Here is a 26,623-nt window from a genome sequence, read left to right on the forward strand (position 1 = left end):
TTGGTGTTTACTAAGAAAAAGGACACTGACAAAAAAACAGTAGAAGCAGAGATGGTGAGATGAAAGGGTGGAGTGAAAAATGACAGGATGGATGTATGGGAGAGGTTGGCAATTCTTTGGTGGGTAAGTCACCTGTCTAAAGGAAGTGGAAATAGTAGAAGAGCTTGCCATAATCTACCAATTTCCCCTGGATATGGGACAGGTGTCAGAAGATTGCAAATGCGACATCCTTATTCAAGAAAAAGTATATTAAGAACATTCCCATGAAATACAGGCCGGTTGGATTAATATTAGTGGCAAGGTTTTAGAAACTATAATGTGTTACAAAATGCAAATACTTTGTTTAAACTGGAGGTCAGGACTCGAGTTCCTAGTAGACCTCGGACCTCCTGCTCACATGTGCAGTACGGGTTTTTATGTTTCGACCAGCAACTGGCCCTGCATGCCTGCACAGAACAGCCAAAGTCAAACAGCGTGAAGAGATTAGGTGACCTGGATCAGAGAAAGTCTCAAACAGCAGGACATGGGGATGGGGACAGGTCCCAAACCAGGAGGTGGGACAGAAAAATCTCCCAGAAGACAGGTCCCAGACAGGGACAAATACATGGATCATAAAGAATTCCAGAAGCATTCCCAGATAATTAACAAGAACAGACTTTGTTCAGTAAAGTTGAGAGAAAGGAACAGCGAATAAGTTCCAGAGTTAAAGAGAGAGCACTGTAGGCACAGACTTGAGGCAATGCGGGCTGGAGAGAAATCCAGAAAGTCCAAGGAGGCAGCCAAAGAATGGTGACTTCTTATTGCAGGTCTTTTGGAGCAGTGGTGTTCTGTTTGGCATGGCTGAAGATCTGAAAGTGGGCATGGAAGATGAATCTTCAGTGTACTCAGAGATCCAGAGGAAAGGAATCTCAACGGAGAGGTTGAAACCCTGGAGATGGATTCTTGTTCAAGCCATCCAAGTAGGAGTAACATTTGGAGAGAATTCCAAGGTGAGTTCTTTGATGGTAGAGATTGGAGACCCTCATGTGAAAGATAAGAGTTTCAGTGAGGCTTGTCGGCTTATGATGTGACAAGCTTCAGGGCTATTTTTTAAAAAATCCATGGAATTTCCTTGGGTCACATATGTTATTTACCATTGAGCATGGTATGTCTGAACATAGCTCACCTGTTAATTCACATGTATCGCATAATTACCTTGAATATTAGTGTACAAGATAGAGATAGTTTAAAAATGTATCTTTCCTAATTTGTAAGTGTTTGTAAAGATATAGCTGGAGTAAAGGAATAGTGCGATTTGAAACATATTCTTGTTTGTATCAAGATCTTTCCAACCCGTCTGGTATAATATAGTTTATTTTTTCTTGCTTAATATGTTTTGTTCTTCATGTTAAAAGTTCATCAGCAGACTCCTGTGAATTTGTTCAGTAACTACCCCCACGGTTTAAAATAAAAGTTAGGATTGATCAAGTTAGGTTTCACTGTGCAATCTGACTTGTCCAGTATCAGCTGGGGTTGGAACAGAAGAGCGGGGGGAAATCAACAGGAGGGATTGTGATTTATATAAATGATTTGGATGGATTTAAAAGGCAAATATTGCTTGATTAATATAATTGAATCTTTTGATTATGCAACGGAAAACGTTGAAGAAGGAAATGCAGGGATGTTGTTATATTTAGGAGATATAGTGGCGGAGTGGCTGAAATAGTATTCCAAATGCCCAGGCTAATGCTCTACATATAATCGTTATTGTCAGAAGAAGGCTTACATTAACACTGCAATGAAGTTACTGTGAAAAGCCCCTAGGCGCCACATTCCAGAACCTGTTCAGGTACACAAGACGGAGATTTCAGAATGTCCAAATGACCTAACAGCATGTCTTTTGGGACTTGTGGGAGGAAACCAGAGCACCCAGAGGGAACCCACAGAGACACAGGGAGAACGTGCAGACTCCGCACAGTGACCCAAGTTGCGAATCAAATCTGGGACCTTGGCGCTGTGAAGCAGCAGTGCTAACCACTGTGCTACTGTGCCGCCTCTAGAGCCATGGGTTCAAATTCATCCATGGCAGCTGGTGAAATTTAAATTCTATTAATAAAAAAAAAATCTGGAATTGAAAGCTATTCTCAATAATGGTGACCAGGAACCTATAATTCATTGTCATAAAAAGCCAAGTAGTTAACTAATGCCCTTTAGGGAAGGAAATCTGCCACCCTGACTTGGTCTGGCCGACAAGCAACTCCATACCTACAGCAATATGGTTCACTCTTCTGAAATGGGTTTAGTTAGTTGCTTAGTTCAGGGATCATTAAGGTAGGGCAACAAATGCTGGCCTTGCTGGCAACGCCCATGTCCCAAAGATTAAAAAAACACAGATTTTGAAAAGCATTTGACAAAGTATAGGCTAGTTATCAAAACCGAAGCTCATGGAATGAGGGTCAGTGTCAGCTTGGATAAAGAAAATTGGCTTAAGGACAGAAAGCAGCAAGTCATGCTAAGTGGTCATTTTCCAGACTGAAGGATGGCAGGTAGTAAAATTTGAACATTTGCCATGAAGACAACAATGAGGGTAATGCCAATGAACTGCTACAGGATTTAGATGGGCTTGCAAAATAGGCAGACAAGTGGCAGATGGACTTTAACGATGCACAGTGTATGCACTGCTACATACGGCACTGAAGATCAGTGTTCGATCCTGGCCCTGGGTCACTGTCTGTGTGGAGTTTGCACATTCTCCCAGTGTCTGCATAGGTTTCACCCAACAATCCAAAGATGTGCAGGCTAGGTGGATTGGCCACGGACAGGGAGAGGCAAAATATACTTAATGGCATTAAAAAGCATGCAAATACAGGGAGGCCTGGAGACCCATGAGCTAGATTTTTTTTTTAAATTGTCTTTATTCAAAATTTTTACAAAATTTACAAACCACTACAGAAAGAAAGCAACAAAAACCTAATAATAATAGTAAAGGAAAGCGAATTAACAACTTAACAAAACAAGGTGGGGTATCTGCCCTTTACCAGTGAAATCTACCCACTACCCATACCCCCGCCCCGTTCGCTGCTGCTGATCTCCACTTAACGTTCCGCGAGAAAGTTAAGGAACGGTTGCCACCGCCTGGAGAACCCCTGCAAGGACCATCTTAAGGCAAACTTTATCCTTTCCAAACTTAGAAACCCAGCCATGTTACTAACCCAAGTCTCCACACTTGGGGGTTTTGCGTCCCTCCACATTAACAAGAGCCGTCTCCGGACTACCACGGAGGCAAAGGCCAAGACTCCGGCCCCTTTCGACTCCTGCACTCCCGGATCTTCTGACACCCCAAATATCGCTATCCCCTACTCAGCTTTACCTGAGTGTCCAAGACCTGGGACATAGCCTTTGCAAAGCCTCTCCAAAATTCTGTAAGTTTCGGGCATTCCCAAAACATATGGACATGGTTTGCTGGGCTCCCTGCACACCTCACACACCTGTCCTCCACCGCAAAGAACTTGCTCATTCTTGCCACTGTCATATGCGCCCGGTGCACCACCTTAAACTGAATCAGACTAAGCCTGGCACAAGATGAGGAGGAATTGACCCTGCCCAGGGCGTCTGCCCACAGGCCCTCACCCAGCTCCTCCTCCCACTTGCCATTCAGCTCTTCCACCGAGGCCTCCTGCAGCTCCTGGTATATGTCCGATACCTTTCCGTCCCATACCCACACGCCTGAGACCACCCTGTCCTGTATCCTCCGGGCCGGTAGCAGCGGAAATTCCCCCACCTGCTTTCTCACGAAAGCCCGGACCTGCAGATACCTAAAGGTATTCCCTGGGGCAACCCAAATTTCTCTTCCAGGGCCCACAGGCTAGCAAAGGTCCTGTCAATAAACAAGTCCCCCATCCTTTTAATACCCGCTCTGTGCCAGCTTAGGAACCCACCGTCTATTCTACCTGCAACAAACATGTGTTTGTTTCGTATCGGGGTCCAGACTGAGGCCCCTACCTCCCCGCTGTGCCGTCTCCACTGACCCCAGATCCTCAATGTCGCCATCACCACCAGGCTCGTGGTGTACCGTGTCGGCAGCAGCAGTGGCGTTATCAATGCCCCCAGGCTAGTATCCCTGCAAGATGCTGCCTCCAATCGTTTCCGCGCCGCCGCCCCCTCCCTCTACTACCCATTTCTGAATCATGGATATATTCGCTGCCCAATTAAAGCTGCAGAAGTTCGGCCGCGCCAGCCCACCCCCACCCCGACTGCGCTCTAAGAACAGTCTATTAACACGCAGGGTCTTGTTTGCCCACAGAAATCCCGTGATAATCCTATTCACCCGCTTGAAGAAGGACTTGGGGATGAGGATGGGAAGGCACTGGAAGACGAACAAGAACCTGGGGAGGACTGTCATCTTCACGGACTGCATCCTGCCCGCCAGGGAAAGCGGCAGCATGTCCCATCTCTTAAAGTCCTCCTCCATCTGATCCACCAGCCGCGCTCGATTGAGCTTGTGCAGGGCATCCCAACTCTTAGCCATCTGTATGCCCAAATAGCGAAAGCTCCTCTCCACCATCTTAAGCAGTAGCTCTCCCAGTCTCTTTTCCTGGCCCCTCGCATGTATCACAAAAAGCTTGCTTTTCCCAACATTCCACTTATACCCCAAAAAGTCCACAAAACCTTTAAGGATCTGCATGACCTCCCCCATCTCCTCCACCGGATCCGATGGGCTAGATTTTTAAAATTGCAGGGTTTACGAAGAGTAGGTAGGAAAGAATTATGGAATTTTAAGCTTGATAAATAAAGATATTGAAAACAAAATAGGAAAGTTACACTGAACCTTTATGGAGCTCTGATTAGGTTACAACGAAAGGATTGCATGCAGTTCTAGTTACCACACTTCAGAATGTGAAGGCTCTTGAGGGGCAGCACGGTAGCATTGTGGATAGCACAATTGCTTCACAGCTCCAGGGTCCCAGGTTCGATTCCAGCTTGGGTCACTGTCTGTGCGGAGTCTGCACATCCTCCCCGTGTGTGCGTGGGTTTCCTCCGGTTTCCTCCCACAGCCCAAAGATGTGCAGGTTAGGTGGATTGGCCAAGCTAAATTGCCCTTAGTGTCCAAAATTGCCCTTAGTGTTGGGTGGGGTTACTGGGTTATGGGGATAGGGTGGAGGTGTTGACCTTGGGTAGGGTGCTCTTTCCAAGAGCCGGTGCAGACTCGACGGGCCGAATGGCCTCCTTCTGCACTGTAAATTCTATGATAATTGAGCAGCACGGTAGCACAGTGGTTAGTACTGTTGCTTCACAGCGCCAGGGGCCTGGGTTTGATTCTCGGCTTGAGTCACCGTCTATGCGGAGTCTGCATGGCATGTTCTCCCTGTGTCTGTGTGGGTTTCCTCCGGGCGCTCAGTTTTCCTCCCACAAAAAACGTGCTTGTCAGGTGAATTGGACATTCTGAATTCTCCCTCTGTGCACCGGAATGTGGCGACAAGGGGGTTTTCACAGTAACTTAATTGCAGTGTTAATGTAAGCCTACTTGTGACACTAATAAAGATTATTATTATAATAGAACACAGGAGATTTACCAGAATCGTAAATTTAGGGAACTTTAACTACAAGTAAGGTTGAAGAATTTGGGGGTTATTTCCCCAAGGAGCAAAGGAGCTGGAGGTGAGATCTCATAGAGATGTACAGGTTTATATAAGGTGAACAAAGAAAAGCTGTTCACATTAGTTGATGAATCAAGGATTCTCGGTCATAGATTTAAAGTTTCAGGCAAGAGATTCTTGGAAGAACTTTATGTAGCAAGTGGCAATGACCTGGTACTCGCTGCTTAAGAGGGTGGTCGAAGTGGAGACAAGTGGGTTTCAAAAAGAAATTGGATAGCCACTTGAGGAAAATAAATCCTTTTTGACAAATAGTCATCCAGACTTGAAACGTTAGCTCCCTTCTCTCTCCACAGTTGAAATGAAAATGAAAATCGCTTATTGTCACAAGTAGGCTTCAAATGAAGCTACTGTGAAAAGCCCCTAGTCACCACATTCCGGCACCTGTTCGGAGAGGCTGGTACGGTAATTGAACCTTGCTGCTGGTCTGCCTTGGTCTGCTTTAAAAGCCAGCTACTTAGCCCTGTGCTAAACCAGCCCAGATGCTGTCAGACATGCTGCGATTGTCCAGTATTTTGTTTTTGTTTCAGATTCCAGCATCCGCAGTAATTAGTTTTTAATCTGAAAAAAATAAATGCTCAGGGGTGCAGGAATACAGCGGGGTAATGGGATTGGACTGCTTTAGAGAGACAGCGTAGACTCAATGGACTAAATGCTCCCCTTCTGTGCCATAATCACCCTCAGGTAGTAGCAAACTACCATTAGCAATGGCAGTCCCCTGGAGCGGGACAGGACAAGTGCCTGATAGGACAAGATCATGAAGAATAAAGAGGATCAAGCTTGGATGCATGCCCATGGTGAATTAGCCAGCGAACAATGCATACAACCACAATTGAAGAATGGATACCTAGATTAGGTACTTACACGATAGCTGGCACTAGAGTTAATGTCTTCATTACATTTGAGAAAACTGTCAACCATCTTTTTCGGGTCTTTTTCCCTTCCAAGTGACTACCCACTGAAAAATACTTCATTAACAGTAAAGCAGTTTGAGGTATGTGGTGGTCATAAAAAGTGCTCCGTAAATGCGTATTCCACCAAGGTACCTAAAAACTAGGGCTACTACCACAACAAAGTTCTGAATTACCATTTTGATCAAATGTCCTCATTTCAAGTACAAATATGATAGCTTTAACACAGCATCTTTACTGAAAAGTGTACTTGGGCAGGTTGGTGATAAATACTTCAACAGATGTAGGTCATCAAATAACATTGCATGTCACATCCTCTCCGAAAAAAAGTTTCCATCTAGAACTGAGTTACCAGTGTAGCGGTGCTCAAAATACAGCAAAGTTAAGTTTAAGATTAAACTATCATTTAACAATACCTCAGCTCCACCCATCCACTTGGGATAATCCGGAAATTCAGCACACAATATATCCTCAGACTGTTGAAATCCCAGTTTATGATAATACAATTTCTGGTGAAGGTTCAGAGATGTTTCAGTCCCTGGTAAGAAAAATAACAATTATACGCGATCTGTCTTCATCATTTTCATACTTTGTTTAAAAAGCCTGTAAATCAATTGGTTTATTAAAAAAATAGCAAGTTGTAGAGTCATAGAGGTTTACAGCATGGAAACAGGCCCTACATCCCAACTTGTCCATGCCGCCCAGTTTAACCACTAAGCTAGTCCCAATTGCCCGCATTTGGCCAATATCCCTCTATACCCAGCTTTCCCATATAACTGTCTAAATGCTTTTTAAAAGACAAAATTGTACCCGCCTCTACTACTGCCTCTGGCAGCTCGTTCCAACACTCACCACCCTCTGGGCGTGATTCTCCACTCCCACGCCGAAGTGGCCGCGCCGTCGTGAACGCCGTCGAGGTTCACGACGGCGCGGAACGGCCCCGGTCCCGACCGATTCAGGCCCTGACAATGGGCCAGTATCGGGGCCGCGTCATCTACCCGCGCCAGGCCTTGTCGCCCACGTAAAAGCGGCGCCGCATAGATGACGCGGCCGGCGCCGCATAACGGACGTCATCCGTGCATGCGCGGGTTGGCCGGCGCCAACCCGCGCATGCGTGGTTGCCGTCCTGTCCAAATCCGCCCCGCAAGATGGGGGACGGATCTTGCGGGGCCGCAGAAGGAAGGAGGTCCTCCTTCAGAGAGGACGGCCCGACGATCGGTGGGCACCGATCGTGGGCCACCCCACATTGCAGGTGAAGCCCGGTGCAGGATCCCCCCTCGCCCCCCCCCCCCCCCCCCCCCCCCCACAGGCCGCCCCCCCAGCGTTCACGCACCGCCCACGACTGCAGCGACCAGGTGTGGACGGCGCCGGGGGAACCCGTCGTTTTGGCCTGGCTGCTCGGCCCATCCGGGCCTCAGAATAGCGGGGGTGCCGGAGAATCGCCATTTTCGGTGACTCCGGCGATTCTCCGGCCTGCAAAACTCGACCGGGCCGTTCCTGCCGCTTGGGAGAATCGCGGGAGGGCGTCGGACCGGCGTCCCCGGAAATTTTGGTGGCCCAGGCGATTCTCCCAACCGGCGTGGGAGTGGAGAATCGCGCCCTCTGTGTCTCAAAATTGCCCCTCTGGACCCTTTTGTATCTCTCCCTTCTCACCTTAAACCTACGGCCTCTAGTTTTAGACTCCCCTACCTTTGGGGAAAGATGTTGACTATCTACCTTATCTATGCCCCTCATTATTTTATAGACCTCTATAAGTTGGCCCCTAAGCCTCCAGGGAAAAAAAGCCCCAATCTATCCAGCCTCTCCTTACACCTCAAACCATCAAGTCCCGGTAGCATCCTAGTAAATCTTTTCTGCATTCTTTCTAGTTTAATAATACCCTTTCTATAATAGGGTAACCAGAACTGTACACAGTATTCCAAGTGTGGCCTTACTAATGTCTTGTACAACTTGAACAAAATGTCCTAATTCCTTTATTCAATGTTCTGACCAATGAAACCAAGCATGCCAAATGCCTTCTTCACCACCCTGTCCACCCGTGACTCCACTTTCAAGGAGCTATGAACCTGTACTCCTGGATCTCTTTGTTCTACAACTTTCCCCCAACTCCCTGCCATTAACTGAGTAGGTCTTTCCCCGATTCAATCTACCAAAATGCATCACATCACATTTATCTAAATTAAACTCCATCTTCCATTCATCGGCCTACTGGCCCAATTGATCAAGATCCCGATAACCTTCTTCACTATCCAGTCTGCCACCAATCTTGGTGTCATCTGCAAACTTACTAACCATGTCTCCTAAATTCTCATCCAAATCATTAATATAAAAAACAAATAACAGTGGACCCAGCACTAATCCCTGACACACACTGCTGGATATAGGCCTCCACATTTGAAAAACAACCCTCTACAACCACCCTTTCCGGCTTCTGTCGCCAAGCCAATTATGTATCCACTTGGCTGCCTCACCCTGATCCCGTAAGATTTAATCTTATGCAACAACCTAAGATGCGGTAGGTTGTCAAAGACTTGCTAAAGACCATGTAGACAATGTCGACTGCACTGCCCTCATCTATCTTCTTGCTTACCCATTCAAAGAACTTAATCAAATTTGAGTCATGATATCCCACTCACAAAGCTTTCCCACTGTCCCTAATGAGTTCCTGCCTCTCTCTGGTTTAGCTCAGTGGGCTAGATAGCTGGTTTGTGATGCAGAGCAAGGCCAGCAGCGCGGGTTCAATTCCCGTACCAGCTAAGAATCTGCAATTACTACTGGGCGGCTAATATAGCCATGATTACGAAGTGGATAGTGGCGGAGGGGTCGGCATGGGAGCGGATGGAGGTGGCGCCATGCAAAGACACAAAGCACCTCTTCCGTTCTCGCTGGCCTGATCATCGGTTTGTACCGGGTAGGTTGGATGGTGGGTTCCGGAGATGTCAACGGGCAGGAATTAGAAGGGTGGGGGATCTATTTATAGATGGGAGCTTTCCCAGCTTGAAAGCCTTAGAGGATAAATTTGAATTGCCAGCAGGGAACAGGTTTAGGTATTTGCAGGTGTGAGACTTCCTGAGAAAGCAGGTTCCGGCCTTCCCGCTGGTGCCGCCACGGGGGGTACAGGATAGAGTAGTCTTCAGTACCTGGGTGGGAGGGGGGAAGATTTCAGATGTTTACCAGGAGCTTTCGGAGGCAGAGGAAACTCCCGTGGAGGAGCTTAAGGGCACGTGGGAGGACGGGCGAGGAGGAGAGATGGAGGCAGGTCTATGGGCGGACACCCTAAGCAGGGTTAATACCTCCTCATCATATGCCAGGCTCAGCCTGATATAATTTAAGGTAGTCCACCGGGCACACATGGCAGTGGCTAGGATGAGCACGTTTTTCGGGTAGAGGATAGGTGTGCGAGGTGCGCGGGAAGCCCAGCAAATCATGTCCACATGTTTTGGGCATGCCCAAAGCTTGAAGGGTTTTGGCTGTGTTTGCTGAGCCAATGTTCACGGTACTAAAAACACGGGTGGTGCCGAGGCTGGAGGTAGCGATCTTTGGCGTGTCGGAAGAGCCGGGAGTTCAGGGGGCGAAAGAGGCTGACATCTTGGCCTTTGCCTCCCTGGTAACCTGGAGATGGATCTTGCTAATGTGGAGGGACTCGAAGCCCCCGAGTGTAGAGACCTGGGTCAGTGACATGGCTGGGTCTCTCAGTCTCGAGAAGATAACGTTCGCCTCAAGAGGGTCAATGGTCGGGTTCACCCGGAGATGACAACCGTTCGTCGACTTTCTCGGGGGAAATTAAAATGTCAGCGGAAGCAGTATTCCGGGGGGGGGGGGGGGGGGGCGGATTGATGTTTTATGGTTGGGGTATGTGAAGACTGGGTTGGGGGTGGCAATGTTTATTGTACCATGTTTATGTCATTGTTATTATTAAAATTTTCAAATACCTTAATAAAAATATTTTTAAAAATAAAAAATTAATTTCCTCCCTAGCCTCCCACAATGCCCTGGGATCCATTTCATCAGGTCCCGGGGATTTAGGGGCTGTTTAGCACAGGGCTAAATCGCTGGCTTTTAAAGCAGACCGAGGCAGGCCAGCAGCACGGTTCGATTCCCGTACCAGCATCCCCGAACAGGCGCCGGAATGTGGCGACGAGGGGCTTTTCACAGTAACTTCATTTGAAGCCTACTTGTGACAATAAGCGATTTTAATTTCATTTATCTACCTTGATGTGCTTTAAGACTTCAAGCACCTTCTTCTCTGTAATATGTACACTCAAGACATCACCATTTATTTCCCCAAGTTCCCTAACATCCATGCCTTTCTCAACAGTAACTACCAATGAGAAATATTTATTTAAGATCTCCCCCATCACTTGTGGATCCTTAAGAGGCCCTACACTCTCTCTAGTTATACTTTTGCCCATTATGTATTTGTAGAAGCTCTTTGGATTCTCCTTTGCCTTAGCTGTCGAAGCAGTCTCATGTCCCCTTTTTGCCTTCCTGATTTCTCTCTTAACTCTACTCCGACAACCTCTATACTCTTCAAGGCATCCACTTGCTCCCAGCTGCCGATGCATGTCGTATGTGGGCCGCACAGTAGCATAAGTGGCTAGCACTGTGGCTTCACAGCGCCAGGGTCACAGGTTCGATTCCCCGTTGGGTCACTGTCTGTGCGGAGTCTGCATGTTCATCCTGTGTCAGCGTCGGTTTCCTCCTGGTGCTCTGGTTTCCTGCCACAGTCCAAAGACGTGCAGGTTAGGTGGATTGGCCATGATAAATTGCCCATAGTGACAAAAAGGTTAGGAGGGGTGGAAGTGAGGGCTTAAGTGGGTCGATGCAGACTCGATGGGCCGAATGGCCTCCTTCTGCACCGTATGTTCTACATTCTACTTATGCCTCCTTTTTGACCAGGGCCTCAATATCCCAAGTCATGCAGGGTTCCCTACTTCTACCAGCCTTGCCCTTCACTCTTAAAGAAATGTGCTTACCCTGAACCCAGGTTAATACACTTTTGAAAGCCTCCCACTTACCAGCCGTCCCTTTGCCTGCCCACAGAGTCCCCCAATCAACTTTTCAAAGTTCCTGTCTAATACCAGCAAAATTGGTCTTGCCCCAATTTAGAATTTTAACTTTTGGGCCAGACTTATCATTCTCCATAGCTATCTTAAAACTAATGGAATTACGGTCGCTGGTCCAAAGTGATCCCTCACTAACACATCTATCACCCGCCCTTCCTTATTTCCCAAGAGGAGGTCAAGTTTTGCCCCCTCTCCAGTCGGGCTATTCACACACTGAATGAAAAATTCCTCCTGAATACACAAATTTCTCTCCATCCAAGCCCCCAATGCTATGGCTGTGCCAGTCAATTTTGGGAAAGTAAAGTCCCCAACTATTACCACCCTATTTTTCTTGCAGCTATCTGTAATCCCCTTATATATTTGCTCCTCAATTTCCCGCTGACTATTTGGCAGCCTATAGTACAATCCTGTCAAAGTGATCTCGCCCTTCTTATTTTTCAGTTCTACCCATATAGATTCAGTGGGCGAATCCTCAGATATGTCCCCTCTCAGTACTGCCGTGATACTGTCCCTAATCAAAACCGCAACTCCCCCTCCTCTCTTACCTCTTGTTTGATCTTTCCTATAGCATCTGTACCCAGAGAACACTGAGCTGCCAGTCCTGCCCCTCCCTTATCCATGTTTCAGTAATAGCTATAATATCCCAGTGCCATGTACCCCTCCATGCCCCGAGTTCATCTGCTTTGCTCGGCAGGCCTCTTGAAATAAATGCAGTTTATGGGCAGCACGGTGGTGCCCTGCTGCCTCACGGCGCCGAGGTCCCAGGTTTGATCCTGGCTCTGGGTCACTGTCCATGTGGAGTTTGCACTTTCTCCCCGTGTTTGCGTGGGTTTCACCCCCACAACCCAAAGATGTGCAGGGTTGGTGGATTGGCCACGCTAAATTGCCTCTTAAAAGAGAAAAAAATGAATTGAGTACCCTAAATAGAAAATAAATGCAGTTTAATTTAGACTTCCCTTGCTCTCTGCCCTGCTTTCTCAGACCATCTGTCCGGTCATGTTTTGTACACTTCCTGTGTTTTAATTCTCTTAGCCTTACTGGACCCATTCACTGAGTTCTCCACAGTCACTCTGTACTGTGGCCCTTTTTGATTTTGGTTTCTCTGTCTTTCACTTTTCCCCTTACTGCCTTTTGTTTCTGTCCCCACTTAACTTCCCTCCGACTTGCTGAATCGGTTACCAACCCCCTGCCATATTAGTTTAAACTCTCCCCAACAGCACTAGCAAACACTTGCCCTAGGATATTGGTTTTCAGTCCTGTCCAGGCGCAGACCGTCCTTGTACTGGTCCCATCTCCCCCAGAACCGGTTCCAATGTCCCAGTAATTTGAATCCCTCCCTCTTGCACCATCGCTCAAGCCACATATTCATCTTATCTATCCTGACATTCTTACTCTGACCAGCACTTGGCACTGGTACCTATCCTATGATTTAATTCCTAACTGTCTAAATTCAGCTTGTAGGACCTCATCCCGTCTTTTACCTATATCATTGGTGCTATATGCAACACGACAGCTGGCTGTACACCCTCCCCCTCCAGAACGTCCTGCAGCTGCTCCGAGACATCCTTGACCCTTGCACCAAGGAGACAACAAACCATCCTGGAGTCTCCTTTGCGTCTGCAGAAATGCCTGTATATTCCCCTTACCAATGAGTCGGGAAATAAAAACAGAAACTATGGAATAAGTCTGTCAGCATTTGAAAACAGAAATGACAGGTTATGATGTTTTAGTAAACAAAGAACCAACACGTACACAGATATAACAAATATCTAGTTTCATAGTTCGTAGTAATATTTTGGTGGCAGTTAGTTGGCTTTGTGTAGCTGGGGCTAAGGAGATGTCCCAGGAGCTGTTTGATAGTTCTGCGTAGTTAAGGCTCAGGAGAAGTCCTGATGAGCTGAGAAGGTGGCAAAAGGTCACTGGCTTCATGCTGAAATCGTTAGAGCTCAGAAGCAGCCCTGGGAACCATTGTTAGCTTGGTACAGTTGGGGAGATTGGAGTTTGGTGAAATCCAGGGGTAGTGTCAACCCAGTGATGCAGAGAGGCTCAGAACTGAAATTGCCCCACAAGTCGAGGCTGGGGCTTCGGCTCAGAAATCCAGGCAAATAGAGTCTCAGAAGACGAGACAAACACTGGGAGATGTGGGCAATTAGAGTCAACATTGAGGGGATTCAGAAGTTTCATCTTCAAAAGTGAAAGGTTTGAAGTTTCTCGTGAGGGAGATTAACTCCCTGTTTACCATATCTGGGTGGGTTGCTGAGAATTCCATTGGATCAGCCTTGGTCACATTTTTTATTTATAGTACAGTGTGGTGTATTTGTCCACAATTTGCCTGTTAATTAAATTGTACCTCATAAATCCTGAATGTCAGGGTGTAAATAGTAAATAGTTTTTTCTTTTTTAGCTTGTATAGTAAAATTTATTTTTGTTTGTTCAAAACCCATGGAACCTTGTGGCTTTATTCTCTTCGCAAGCATCTTGAATCTCAAACTTTATCTACTTTAAACAAAATCTTCCCGTAAATGAGGGGATCTGGCTCAGGATCATAACAGAATATTTTAAATAACTTGCAATCAGATACCCAATCCATATAAACGGATAAATGCTCATGGGATTAGGATTCGATTTAATCACTTCATAAAAAATATTGTTCTGTTTTGACATATAAATTTGTACTGTAACAAAAATTAATGAAATAGTAAGTTGTTCATTCCCGGACTGCTTATTTTCCACTGAGAAATAGAATTTATTCATTCTTATTTGTTGACTAAACTTTATCAATACATAGTGAAGTGTTAGCCTTGCGACAATTGGACCAAGATGATTAGTTTGAACATTGAGTTTTTGAGGAACCACCTCATCAACTTCAGAACAACGAACATCATATCATAATTAAACAACAAGGACAGTGTGTGAGGCCTAAAAGGATCTTGAGCTATCCTTCACAAGTTGTGGAGAGACAAGTACGGGTTGAGCATCCCTTATCCGAAATTCCTAAAACAGGAAAATTCCAAAATTCCCCATTTTTTTTTCAAGCACCGACATGACACGCATCCACAGGCAATGTGCAGGTCCCAAAGCGCCACACATGCACAGTTCCCAATGTGCCGTTGATGCGCATTATATTTCGAAATCCGAAAAATTCCAAAATCCGATACACATTCAGCCTCAAGTATTTTGGATAAGGGATGCTCAACCTGCATCTCGAATCTCAAAACAACATTTAAAAGAATATACCATCCAGAGGGAAAAACATTTTCCAGTACTTGAGAGAAGAGAGGATATGGGGTAATATCTAGAGAAAACAAAGGCTGTAGTTGAAGGTTTCTCATTACTTTGGAAGATTTCGATATCTGGCCATGCAACTGTTTGAACATTAGAAAACAAGAAGCTTAAGCCTGGGTGTTGTAGCCTTAGTGTTGTTAACAAACCTTCTTAGAGGATGTTTAACTTGAGAACATCTTTTGATATCTCTCCATCTAAAACGTTAAACCATTGCATGGATAATCAAAGTACTTAAAGTGAGAACGGAGTGTTCAACATAAACAGGATGACCAAAGGTCACAGCTGCAAATAGATTTTAAAAAGCATGAATAAATTTCTGCATGGGGACATCCCTCCGGGCCCTGGCCACGGCAGCACCCATCCCCATCGTATAAGCACTTAACGTGCGCAGTGATAATAGCCACACTCCGGTCGTGAAACTAGCTAAGACAGCACTTTGGTCGAAACAAAATGTCCATCACAGCCCCCATCTACAACAACCACAGGTTTGCGCCAGCCACAATGGACGGCACCTTCAAAAGGTGGAGACAGGAAGGGAGGGGGACACTGATATATCATGTGAAAGTACCTTTAAGAAACGGGTGTTTATAAATGGGTATGTATATAAATATCTGTAGTGAGAGTACCTTTAAGAAATGGGTGTTTATTACTGCAGTGATGTCAGAGAGTGGGTGGAGCTGGGCTGTCTGTTGGCTTTTTACTTTCATTTTAGGCTGTTTGCTGCAGGGTGTGTTTTAGTTTCGTTTTCAGTGTTGGAGCTGAAGACAGAGCAGGTGTACTGTTGATCTCTCTGCCATGAAAAGACTATCGCTTGATCATTTGGTGAATTCAGAATTATAAATGTTTTCAGTAGTGAATGTAAACCTGATGCGCTTCTGTTGAAAGGTGTTTCTTCTGTCTTCTGGATGTTGTTTGGGAAGTTATTAAGCATTACTTAGTGTTGTATTCTTTGGGAGTTGTATTTGAATTAATGGTTGCTAAGATGTTCACTGTATGTTTTAAAAAGGTTATCTTGAGTTCATAGAATAAACATTGTTTTGCTTTAAAAATTACTTTTCCATTTCTGCTCTACCACACCTGTAGAGTGGGCCGTGTGCTCCCCATACCACAATCTATTAAAAGTTGTGGGTCAGGTGAACTCCATGATACACTTTGGGGTTCGCTAAACCCTGGCCCATAACAGATAGTTAGGGACTTCTATGCAGACAACAGAATAACACTAGAGGAACTGACAGAGAAGTTCCAACTGCCATGTGGAAACGAGTTAAGATACATGAAAATTAAGAACTTCCTACATAGGGAAACAAAGATATACCCACGGGTGTCAAAACAATCGCTATTAGAGGAAATACTGGACGCAGACAACTTTTGGGGGTTGGGTGGGGGGGGGAGCGAGAGAGAGGGAGACTGCGGGGACCTGTCTGGGCGGCTACTGGGAAAGGCACACTCTCCACTGGACGGGACAAGAGAAAAATGCAGGAAGACACAAGTAATTCGCAGAAGGGTCAGAGGGGAGTTAAGTCATCCAAATTACTTTAGGGACCTGGAACACATTGTCTGAAAGGGTGGTAGCGGCAGAAACTTGCACATTTAAGAAGTACTTGGATGTCTACTTAAAAGAGCGGTGACCTGAAGGGCTGTTGAACTAGTACAGGAAGGTAGGATCAACAAGGGCTCAATTGGCAAATATCCTCCTTCTCTGTTGTAAATGTTCTACGTCTATGCATTAACAGTGACTAAACTTCAAATTTAACTTATTGGCTGTAAAGTGTTTTGGCGCCTGAGGTTGTGAAAGACACTATAGCAATGCAAGTCTTTCCTTCCATTGGCAGAAAAATGTAATGTATTCTTCAAAATACCTTTCACAATGCAGCACTAAAAAAAGCATTAGGTTGCACTGAGCAATCAATGATAAACACACGTTGTTCTGATGAAAGGATCATCGACCTAGATCGTTAATTCTGTTCTTCTTCCATAGATCATGCCTGAACTAAGTATTTCCAGCATTTTTCTATTTTTATCACAAGTTATTAAGGATTGATTTCCATAAAAACTAGAATTAAGTATCTAAAGGTCCCCAGGCATAGGAGATATATTTCAAAACTCTCAAGGAGTTGGGGGAAATACTGACACCTCAATTGTCTTTTTTTGAAACTCTATAAATAGGCTTGCAATTTATTCATTCTTCAGATGCTACTTCTTGTGCCTAGTATGAAGGACTACTGCTTCAGGCAACGCATGCTTCCTATGCACAAAAATGTGACTGCATATGTCAAGCAATCTGACAGTTAATGTTTCCAGATTAATTAATTAATTCCTAACTTGCTGACGATACAGTGGCACAGTGGTTAGCACTGCTGCCTCACAGCTCCAGGGTCCCGGGTTCAATTCCTGGCCTCGTATGATTGTCTGTGTGGAGTTTCCACTTTCTCACCTTGTCTGCTTGCGTTTCCTCCAGGTGCTCCGGTTTCCTCCCACAGTCCAAAGATGTGCAGGTTAGGTGGATTGGCCATGCTAAATTGCCTCTTAGTGTTCAAAAGGTTAGGTAGGGTGGAGGCATGGGCTTAAGTAGGGTCCTCATTCCAAGGGCCGTGCAGACGATGGGCCGAATACCCTCCTTCTGCACTGTAAATTCTTATGATTCTATGATAACTCGAGCTCGCCAATAAAAGAATCAAGACTAAAATTGTGTTATCTCAGGCTATAAGCTACCAATTCAGATTAAGTAAGTAGAATTAGAAGTACAAACATATTTCATCAGATTTTGAAACAAGACCTGAATTTACAATCCACCCTAAAATAATGTAATCTCAAATTTCAAGGAAGACGTTGCTGCTGAAATCATAAAGAGGATACAGGTGAGATAACTGGATAGGCTAGAAACTGACAAAGCGCAGGGATCAGGGAGGCTGGCTGTACTAAAGTCGCCAGGATCAATGATATGTACCCGAGGATGCTGAGGGAAGCAAGAATGGAAAGTGCAGAGGCTCTAACCTTAATCTTCAAATTCTCCTTTGTGGGTGGGGGAATCCCATGCAGTGGGCGCTCGGCCTGGATATTTAAAATAGTTACGCTGAAGTTAGAAATGTTTGAGGGTAACACTGGCCGAACCACCCAAAGTTAGTGATTTAAATCGCTTTGTCAGATAGTTCCCAGTGCAGCGCAATTGGTCAGGGGAAGTTGCCGCTTCTGGACAATTGCCATGTAAACCCTTATTGGGGAACTTCGGAGAGGGATTCCCCAGCGCATCTTTTGGAATTTGCAGCCATAAACTGCAAGAGAAATGAGTATCAATAATTTATCATCCTGAGGTACAGTGGTCACTTGGGTTGAAAACATTAGGCTGGTTTCCAACCCATCCACCTTTTCAAGAACACGACCTGCTAAATATTTCCAGTATATACTTTTTGTTTCAGATTTCCAGCATCTGCAGTAATTGCTTTGTATTCAAGTTTAATTTACTGCAACAGCTCTTCCAAGAATTCCCACCCTTAAGTTATGCTCTTCCTCCCGATAGCCCCGGGGAAATACTCAGGGAGTCCGGTAGTAGAATCATCGAATCAACAGTGCAGGAGGCCATTCGGCCCATCGAGTCTACACCGGCTCTTGGAAAGAGCACCCTACCCAAGGTCAACACCTCCACCCTATCCCCATAATCCAGTAACCCTACCCAACACTAAGGGCAATTTTGGACACTAAGGGCAATTTATCAAGACCAATCCACCTAACCTGCACATCTTTGGACTGTGGGAGGAAACCGGAGCACCAGGAGGAAACCCACGCACATACGGGGAGGATGTGCAGACTCCGCACAGACAGTGACCCAAGCCGGAATCGAACCTGGAACCCTGGAGCTGTGAAGCAATTGTGCTATCCACAATGCTACCGTGCTGCCCAGTAGTACCGACGTTGAGAATCTGGAGGCAGTTACGCCAGCACTTTAAGCTGTATGTGGGGTCAAGGGAAATGCTGATTCAGGGGAATCACAGATTTGAGCCAGGGAAGTGGGATGGGAGTTTTCGGAGTTGGGAGTCAGGGCATTAAAGGATTTGTTTCTAGGCGGCAGGTTTGCGGGATTGAAGGAGCTGGGGGTGAAATATGGGTTGGAGCAGGGGGAAATATTTAGGTATATGCAAGTCCGGGATTTCGCTCAGGAGATAGAGCTTTCCGGTGGCGCGGGCATCCATGCTGTTGGAGGAGGTGCTGACGACAGGGGGAATGGAGAAGGAGATGGTGTCGGCGATTTATGGGGTGATTCTGTGAGAAGAGAATTCACCACTGGAGGGGATTAAGACAAAGTGGGAAGAAGAGTTGGGAGAAGTCATGGAGGAGGGGTTGTGGTGTGAGGTTCTCTGGAGAGTGAATGATGCCTCAACTTTGTGCGCGAGGTTGTGACTGATACAGCTGAAGGTGGTGAATAGAACATAGAACAATACAGCGCAGTACAGGCCCTTCGGCCCACGATGTTGCACCGAAACAAAAGCCATCTAACCTACACTATGCCATTATCATCCGTATGTTTATCCAATAAACTTTTAAATGCCCTCAATGTTGGCGAGTTCACTACTGTAGCAGGTAGGGCATTCCACGGCCTCACTACTCTTTGCGTAAAGAACCTACCTCTGACCTCTGTCCTAGATCTATTACCCCTCAGTTTAAAGTTATGTCCCCTCGTGCCAGCCATTTCCATCCGCGGGAGAAGGCTCTCACTGTCCACCCTATCCAACCCCCTGATCATTTTGTATGCCTCTATTAAGTCTCCTCTTAACCTTCTTCTCTCCAACGAAAACAACCTCAAGTCTATCAGCCTTTCCTCATAAGATTTTCCCTCCATACCGGGCAACATCCTGGTAAATCTCCTCTGCACCCGCTCCAAAGCCTCCACGTCCTTCCTATAATGCGGTGACCAGAACTGTACGCAATACTCCAAATGCGGCCGTACCAGAGTTCTGTACAGCTGCAACATGACCTCCTGACTCCGGAACTCAATCCCTCTACCAATAAAGGCCAACACTCCATAGGCCTTCTTCACAACCCTATCAACCTGGGTGGCAACTTTCAGGGATCTATGTACATGGACACCTAGATCCCTCTGCTCATCCACACTTTCAAGAACTTTACCATTAGCCAAATATTCCGCATTCCTGTTATTCCTTCCAAAGTGAATCACCTCACACTTCTCTACATTAAACTCCATTTGCCACCTCTCAGCCCAGCTCTGCAGCTTATCTATATCCCTCTGTAACCTGCTACATCCTTCCACACTATCGACAACACCACCGACTTTAGTATCGTCTGCAAATTTACTCACCCACCCTTCTGCGCCTTCCTCTAGGTCATTGATAAAAATGACAAACAGCAACGGCCCCAGAACAGATCCTTGTGGTACTCCACTTGTGACTGTACTCCATTCTGAACATTTCCCATCAACCACCACCCTCGGTCTTCTTTCAGCTAGCCAATTTCTGATCCACATCTCTAAATCACCCTCAATCCCCAGCCCCCGTATTTTTTGCAATAGCCTACCGTGGGGAACCTTATCAAACGCTTTGCTGAAATCCATATACACCACATCAACTGCTCTACCCTCGTCTACCTGTTCAGTCACCTTCTCAAAGAACTTCTCAAAGAATAGGGCGCACCTCACAAAGGCGAGGATGCGTCGACTCTTTGAAGGGATAGAGGATGTTTGTGAACGTTGGGGAAGGAGCCCCGCAAACCACATTCATATGTTTTGGTCCAAATCTGGAGGGGTATTGGAGGGAGTTGTTCAGGGTAATTTCAAAGTTGGTACACGTGAGGCTTGAGCCGGGTACTCTGGAGGTCTTATTCGGGGTATCGGATTGGCCGGGGTTGGAACCGGCTGGGGAGGCAGATGTTTTAGCCTTCGCCTCGCTGATCGTCCAAAGGCGGATCCTGTTGGGGTGGAGGTCAGTTTCTCCACCTTGTGCCCTGGCGTGGCGGAGGGATCTGTTGGGAGTTATTAACGCATGAGAAGGTGAAGTTTGAGTTGAGGCGAAGGATGGAAAGCTTCTACAATTCATTGGCTGTGTTTATTATGCACTTTCAAGAATTGGATGGCATTGAACTTTGGAGTGGGGTGAGGGGGTTTGGACTGTGTATGTTGTTGGTGACTATGGGTAATGATGGATTCCTGATTCCTTTTCTTTGATGTTTCTATTTAAAATGTTGAGGGTTGTTTGGGGATTGGTGGGAGGAAGGGATTTTTGGCCAGGGATTGACATTGTATTTGTTACTGTTGATTGTTTGTGGTGGGTGTAAATTTGGATGAAAATGTGAAAAAGGAGAATAAAAATATTTTCAAAAAAAGTTCTGCTCTTCTTGCCAAAGGAATTTAAGTTTGTCTTAACTTGCTCATCTTTATTACTTTCTAATTCTTTCACTTGTTGCCTTCCACACTATCACAAATTTTTACTCTTGTTCTTTTTCCACCCTTCCCCACCTCACCTACATAAAAGCCATTACATTGCAATCTTTTCCCAGTTCTGATGAGAGGTCATTGATCTGAAGTTAACTTTGTTTCTCTCAACAGACGCTGTCTGACCTGAGTATTTCCAGCATTTTCTGGTTTTAATCAAACTGTCTGCCACCCCTGTGAATTTAGTAATTAGCACTCAGATTGTAGTCCGCCTCTTCAGTATATTAATTCATTGACATCTGTACATCAACATGAACACTTGCAACAAAATATAGATCCCAGATATCCATTATGTTTCCAGGAAAACAAATGAAAGTTGGCCAATATACTAAAATTGCACACATTTAAAGCACTTACGAAATTTTAAATTTAGAATCAAGACAAATGTCTGATCCATCGTTACCTATTATGCATTTAAGGATAGCAAATGCAGAGGCAGAATTCAGAAAAGGAATGAAACACAGATCCAGTTAATCTGAAGTGTAAATGAGCATACAGTAAATATGAGCATAAATGAGCGTTTTAGAATGGGTCAAGCAGAATTGTAAAAACCATGTTTTCCAAAAATTGAATTAAGTTTGTTGTTCCAATGTAACATGTCTTTTTTGTGAAATACTAGTTTACCTTCTAACCAATTTTAAATGTGTTAGGATACCGGACTGGACCTAGACCTTTGTTAGATGCCAGACAAGAACCCCATACATTTTTTTAAATTTGTAAGACTGAGGAAAGGATATTTCACTTCATCTTTTATGTTAAAATGGACTTTAATTTAAACACAGAATTAGCATATTATCAAAAGAAAATAGCTCTACAATTATCAGTTAAACAGTTGTTGTACACAAGAAAAAATTTAATATTGATACCTGCTATTAACTCCAATTAAGCAACCAAATACAGTTCAAATGCCACTTATAAATAAAGTTAACAAAACAAGTTTGCTTGTTCAGCTGTGCAGACCTTTGGAGAGCATTCCTTTCAAGTGCAGATTTAGTACACTTCTGCTCAACCTAGCAGCATTCGGCAAAACTGCTGTGCAACTTAAAACCCTCATTTTGTCAGGCCCAAATTCTATGGCAAACTGCAAAACTACACAGTCCTGGGGCGGGATTCTCCCGCACTTGGCGCGATGGCCTGACGCCGGTTCCAAGAGCAGCGCAAACCACTCCAGCGTCGGGCCACCCGGAAGTTGTGGAATCCTCCACACTTCCGGGGGCTACGCTGGTGCCAGAGGGGTTGGCGCCACGCAAACCGGCGCCTAAGGGCCGGCGCGAGTTGGCGCATGAGCAGAACCGCCGGCGTGTTTCTTGCGCATGCGTTGGGGGTTTCTTCTCTGCGCCGCCCATGCAGAGCTGGGGGTTACCATTGACCAGATATAAATGTTGTGGCTACATGAGCAGGTCAGAGGCTGGGAATTCGGCAGAGAATAACCACCTCCTGTCACATAAAACTAATTTTCAAGCCAGAAACTGAGAAAAGTGTAAGTAACTGTACATATGAAAAAAGTGAATTTTCTTTTGACATCACATTAATTTGAGTTCCAGTTGAATTGAAAGTACCACCCTGATATATTTTAGCAATACCATTACATAATAATAATATTTAATTGTCGCAAGTATGAAGTTACTGTGAAAAGCCCCTAATCGCCACATTCCTGCGCCTGTTCAGGGAGGCCGGTATGGGAATTGAACCCGCGCTGCTGGCCTTGTTCTGCATTAGAAACCAGCTGTCTCGCCCACTGAGCTAAATCGGCCCATGAATCATTGCTATTTAATTTATACCATTTTGAAATAATAGATATATCCTATATTTATATCTTTGTCGACAAAGTATTTTGCCCTTTAGATAATCGTTTCCAATAAGTTTAACTTACCATCACTCTTTCCATCTTGGTTCAGGTAACAATTGTAAAATATTCCCTTTCCATCATGGGTCCAAGCCATGCAGCTGAACTTCACTCTTTTCAAGGTGTCTGGAAGTTCCACAGCACCATCAACTTTTAAGAATTTGATGGTTACCCAATCTGACCCACTTATGCTCAGCCCATATGCAAAATATTCACCATCTTCAGAGAATGCATAACCTGAAAACAGAAGGAAATAAACCATTAAATATTATTTAGGCAATTACTGATTACAATGCTGAATTAATTATTCAGTAGGTGTTCATGAATTTTATGAAATACACCTTCGCCAAATTATTTTGGTTAGTTTTCACCATGCCTGCTCAACTACAAATTCAAAAGCATCGAGGCAACTCTGACATCTGTCAAGATGACCACTGTTCATAACAACCTCAAGCTATTTTATTGAAGGGGTTGTAGCACAACAAATTTTGCTTTTGACAAACGTCCACACCTGCACACTTCCAACAGTGGTTACCCGAAAGTGGGAACAGTTACTCTTATTCAGGAGTGGGAACAGTGGATGATATTTGCCATGGCACCAATAATACCGCCCCGCCGGAGATCGGTCAATATAGCACGTACTAAGAATTAAGCCCATATGCGTTATATTCAGCTATTTTCTGAATGACTCACTAAATTATTAAGTTATACAAACATTTCTAATCAAACCTCAGAATTCTAGTGAGGCCAGGATTCTCCATTGCGAGCCCGCCCCCCGCTACTGCTGATAGTGAGGACGGAAAATTTTGTGCTCAGCCAAATCTCCCATTCATTGCAGCGGGATCGAAGAACGCCACTGCCGTCACTGGACGGGCAATTCCGCCCCTAGTCTTAAAATCTGCATAATAACATTTGTGTCAAAGCCAATATTTTATTTAAGCCACTTGTTTTGAAAAGAAAATATAAATGAAATTCACTTTAGATTTCATGGTCAAAAAAAGTGTCCATAGCAATTTTATTCATAGTCATACTGGCAGTATGGTAGCACTGCAGCCTCATGGCACCGAGGTCCCAGTTTCGATCCCGGCTCTGGGTCACTGTCCGTGTGGAGTTTGCACATTCGCCCTGTGTTTGTGTGGGTTTTGCCCCCACAACTCAAAAGATGTGCAGGGTAGGTGGATTGGCCATGCTAAGTTGCCCATTAATTGGAAAAAAATGAATTGGGTACTCTAAATTAAAAAAAAAAAATCTTCAACGCAACATTCGAAGATGATATAAGGAAGTGGGTGGTGATGGCGGGGTCAGTTTGGGAGCGGGTGGAGGCAGCTTCATGTAGGGGCATCACCTTGAAGAGTGTTGATAACTGCACCTCTGCCGTTCCCGCCGGAGAGATATTCCACCAGTCCAGTGGCGGTGGCATCCTTGGGGATCTGGGGTCAGTGGAGGAGGTATGTTGGAGCAGGGGGAGCATCGGTTTGGTCCCCAATATGTGACAACCACCGGTTTGCCCCAGGGAGCCTGAATGGGGGTTTTCGAGTATGGTGAAGGGCGGGAATTGAGAGGATGGGGGACTGTTACTGGAAGGGAGCTTCCCTAGCTTGAGGGCGCTGGAGGAGAAGTTTGGGTTGGCAAGAGGGAACGACTTCAGATATTTACAGGTGCGGGAATTTCTGCGCAGGCATGTATCATCCTTCCCACTCCTGTCACTAAGAGGGATCCAGGATAGGGTAGTGTTTAGGGGGTGGGTGGGGGAGGGGAGTGTCTAGGACATCTACAAAGAACTAATGGGGGCAGAAACGCAGACCGAGGAGCGGAAGCGTAAGTGGGAGGAGGAGCTTGGGGGAGAGATGGAGGGCGGCTTATGGGCGGACGCGACCGCTACATGCGCAAGGCTCAGCTTGATCCAATTCAAAGTGGTACACCTCGCCCACATGACAGTGGCCCGGATGAGTAGATTCTTTGGGTTGGAGGACAGGTGTGTAAAATGTGCGGGTGGGCCAGCGAACCATGTCCACATGTTCTGGGCGTGTCCAAAACTTAGGGGATATTGGCAGGGGTTTACTAACGTCATGTCCAGAGTATCAAAAACAAGGGTGGCAATGAGTCCAGATGTGGCGATTTTTGGGATGTCGGAAGATCCAGGAGTCCAGGAGGAGAAAGAGGCAGATGTTCTGGCCTTTGCCTCCCTGGTAGCCCGGAGGCGGATACTGCTAGTTTGGAGGGACTCAAAGCCCCCGAAGTCGGAGGCCTAGTTAACCGACATGGCTAGCTTTCTTGGCCTGGAGAAGATTAAGTTCGCCTTGAGTGGGTCAGTGTTAGGGTTCGCCGGAGGTGACAATTCATCGACTTCTTTGCGGAGAATTAATCGTCAGCGGGGCGAGAGGGGGGCTCGGGTAGCGTAGAATAGGCGGGTCTTGGAGGGACGGGTGACGGTGTTTGCACTATGTTTATTGTTCGTTGTATACTGTTGTTGCTTGTAATGCCAAAAATACCTCATTAAAATTGTTTGTTAAAAAAAAAACATTCTAAGATTATATGATCACAGATCACAAGACTGAAGGTATTTCTATTGCAACTTAAGAGCAATTTAAGTACTGGTTACTCCTAGTACAATTAATTCATATAATCATATAAATTCATGGCAACAGAAGGCCACTTGTTCCATCACATCTTGCTGGCTTTCTGAAAGAGTGATCTATTTAGTCTTTACAAAGTTCTTGTCTCCAAGCTTCCAATTAAAGCAGATCCCAATTGCCTGATTATTGATTGTCAAAAAGTCAATTTACTCTGCTCTGTTCTTCAGCCACCACATTACCTGAACACAATTTAGTTATTAGTCTATTAGATATCTCTAAAGCATGTGCACACATTGGTCACAATCGACAAAGTAAAGGTAAAATTATCGACTTATTGCACATTCAGGATGATAAAATATAGTTTATCATAAATCAAACTGACTGTTTGCTATTGCTAGTGATCCTTGAACATTACCTACAGCAGACAAAACCTGATGAGACAGATAAAGCATTAAATGACACAATACAACTAAGCAATATGCTGTAGGAAAACTTCAATAAGTAGTTTTAATAGACTAAAAAAAATCTCCAGTCTAACTGGAGATGTAGTAAAATGGTGTCCTTTTATTACTCGTAGTGTTCTAAATCTGTAAAATGAATACGTTTGTTCTTCAACAGCTAAATTAAATGAACCTTCATGTAATTTTCTTTTGTAAAAAAAAAAAACCCTCCCAAATGCAACATTAATGCTAATTAACAACCGCTTGACATAATTAAGATATGCAGTAAAAATAACATTTTTTATTAGTGTCACAGGTAGGCTGACATTAACACTGCAAGAAGTTGCTGTGAAAAGCCCCTAGTCGCCACATTCCGGCGCCTGGTCGGGTACACGAATGTCCAATTCATCTAACAAGCACATTTTTC

At 45.2% G+C, this 26,623-nt stretch overlaps 1 protein-coding gene across 3 annotated transcripts in view; it reads right to left on the reverse strand.

The window, feature by feature from the left end:
- LOC140410990 (prolyl endopeptidase-like) overlaps positions 1 to 26,623 on the reverse strand; it is a 219,069-nt gene that overhangs the window by 133,965 nt on the left and 58,481 nt on the right. For all 3 annotated transcript variants that reach the window (XM_072499879.1, XM_072499880.1, XM_072499881.1), the window contains 2 exons: positions 23,208 to 23,417; positions 6,961 to 7,082 (listed from right to left, as the gene is read on the reverse strand). In XM_072499879.1, coding sequence (XP_072355980.1) covers positions 6,961 to 7,082; positions 23,208 to 23,417 — 332 coding nt within the window. The remainder of the gene's footprint in view (positions 1 to 6,960; positions 7,083 to 23,207; positions 23,418 to 26,623) is intronic.

Source organism: Scyliorhinus torazame, chromosome 4 (assembly GCF_047496885.1).
Source record: "Scyliorhinus torazame isolate Kashiwa2021f chromosome 4, sScyTor2.1, whole genome shotgun sequence".
Lineage (NCBI taxonomy): Eukaryota > Metazoa > Chordata > Chondrichthyes > Carcharhiniformes > Scyliorhinidae > Scyliorhinus > Scyliorhinus torazame.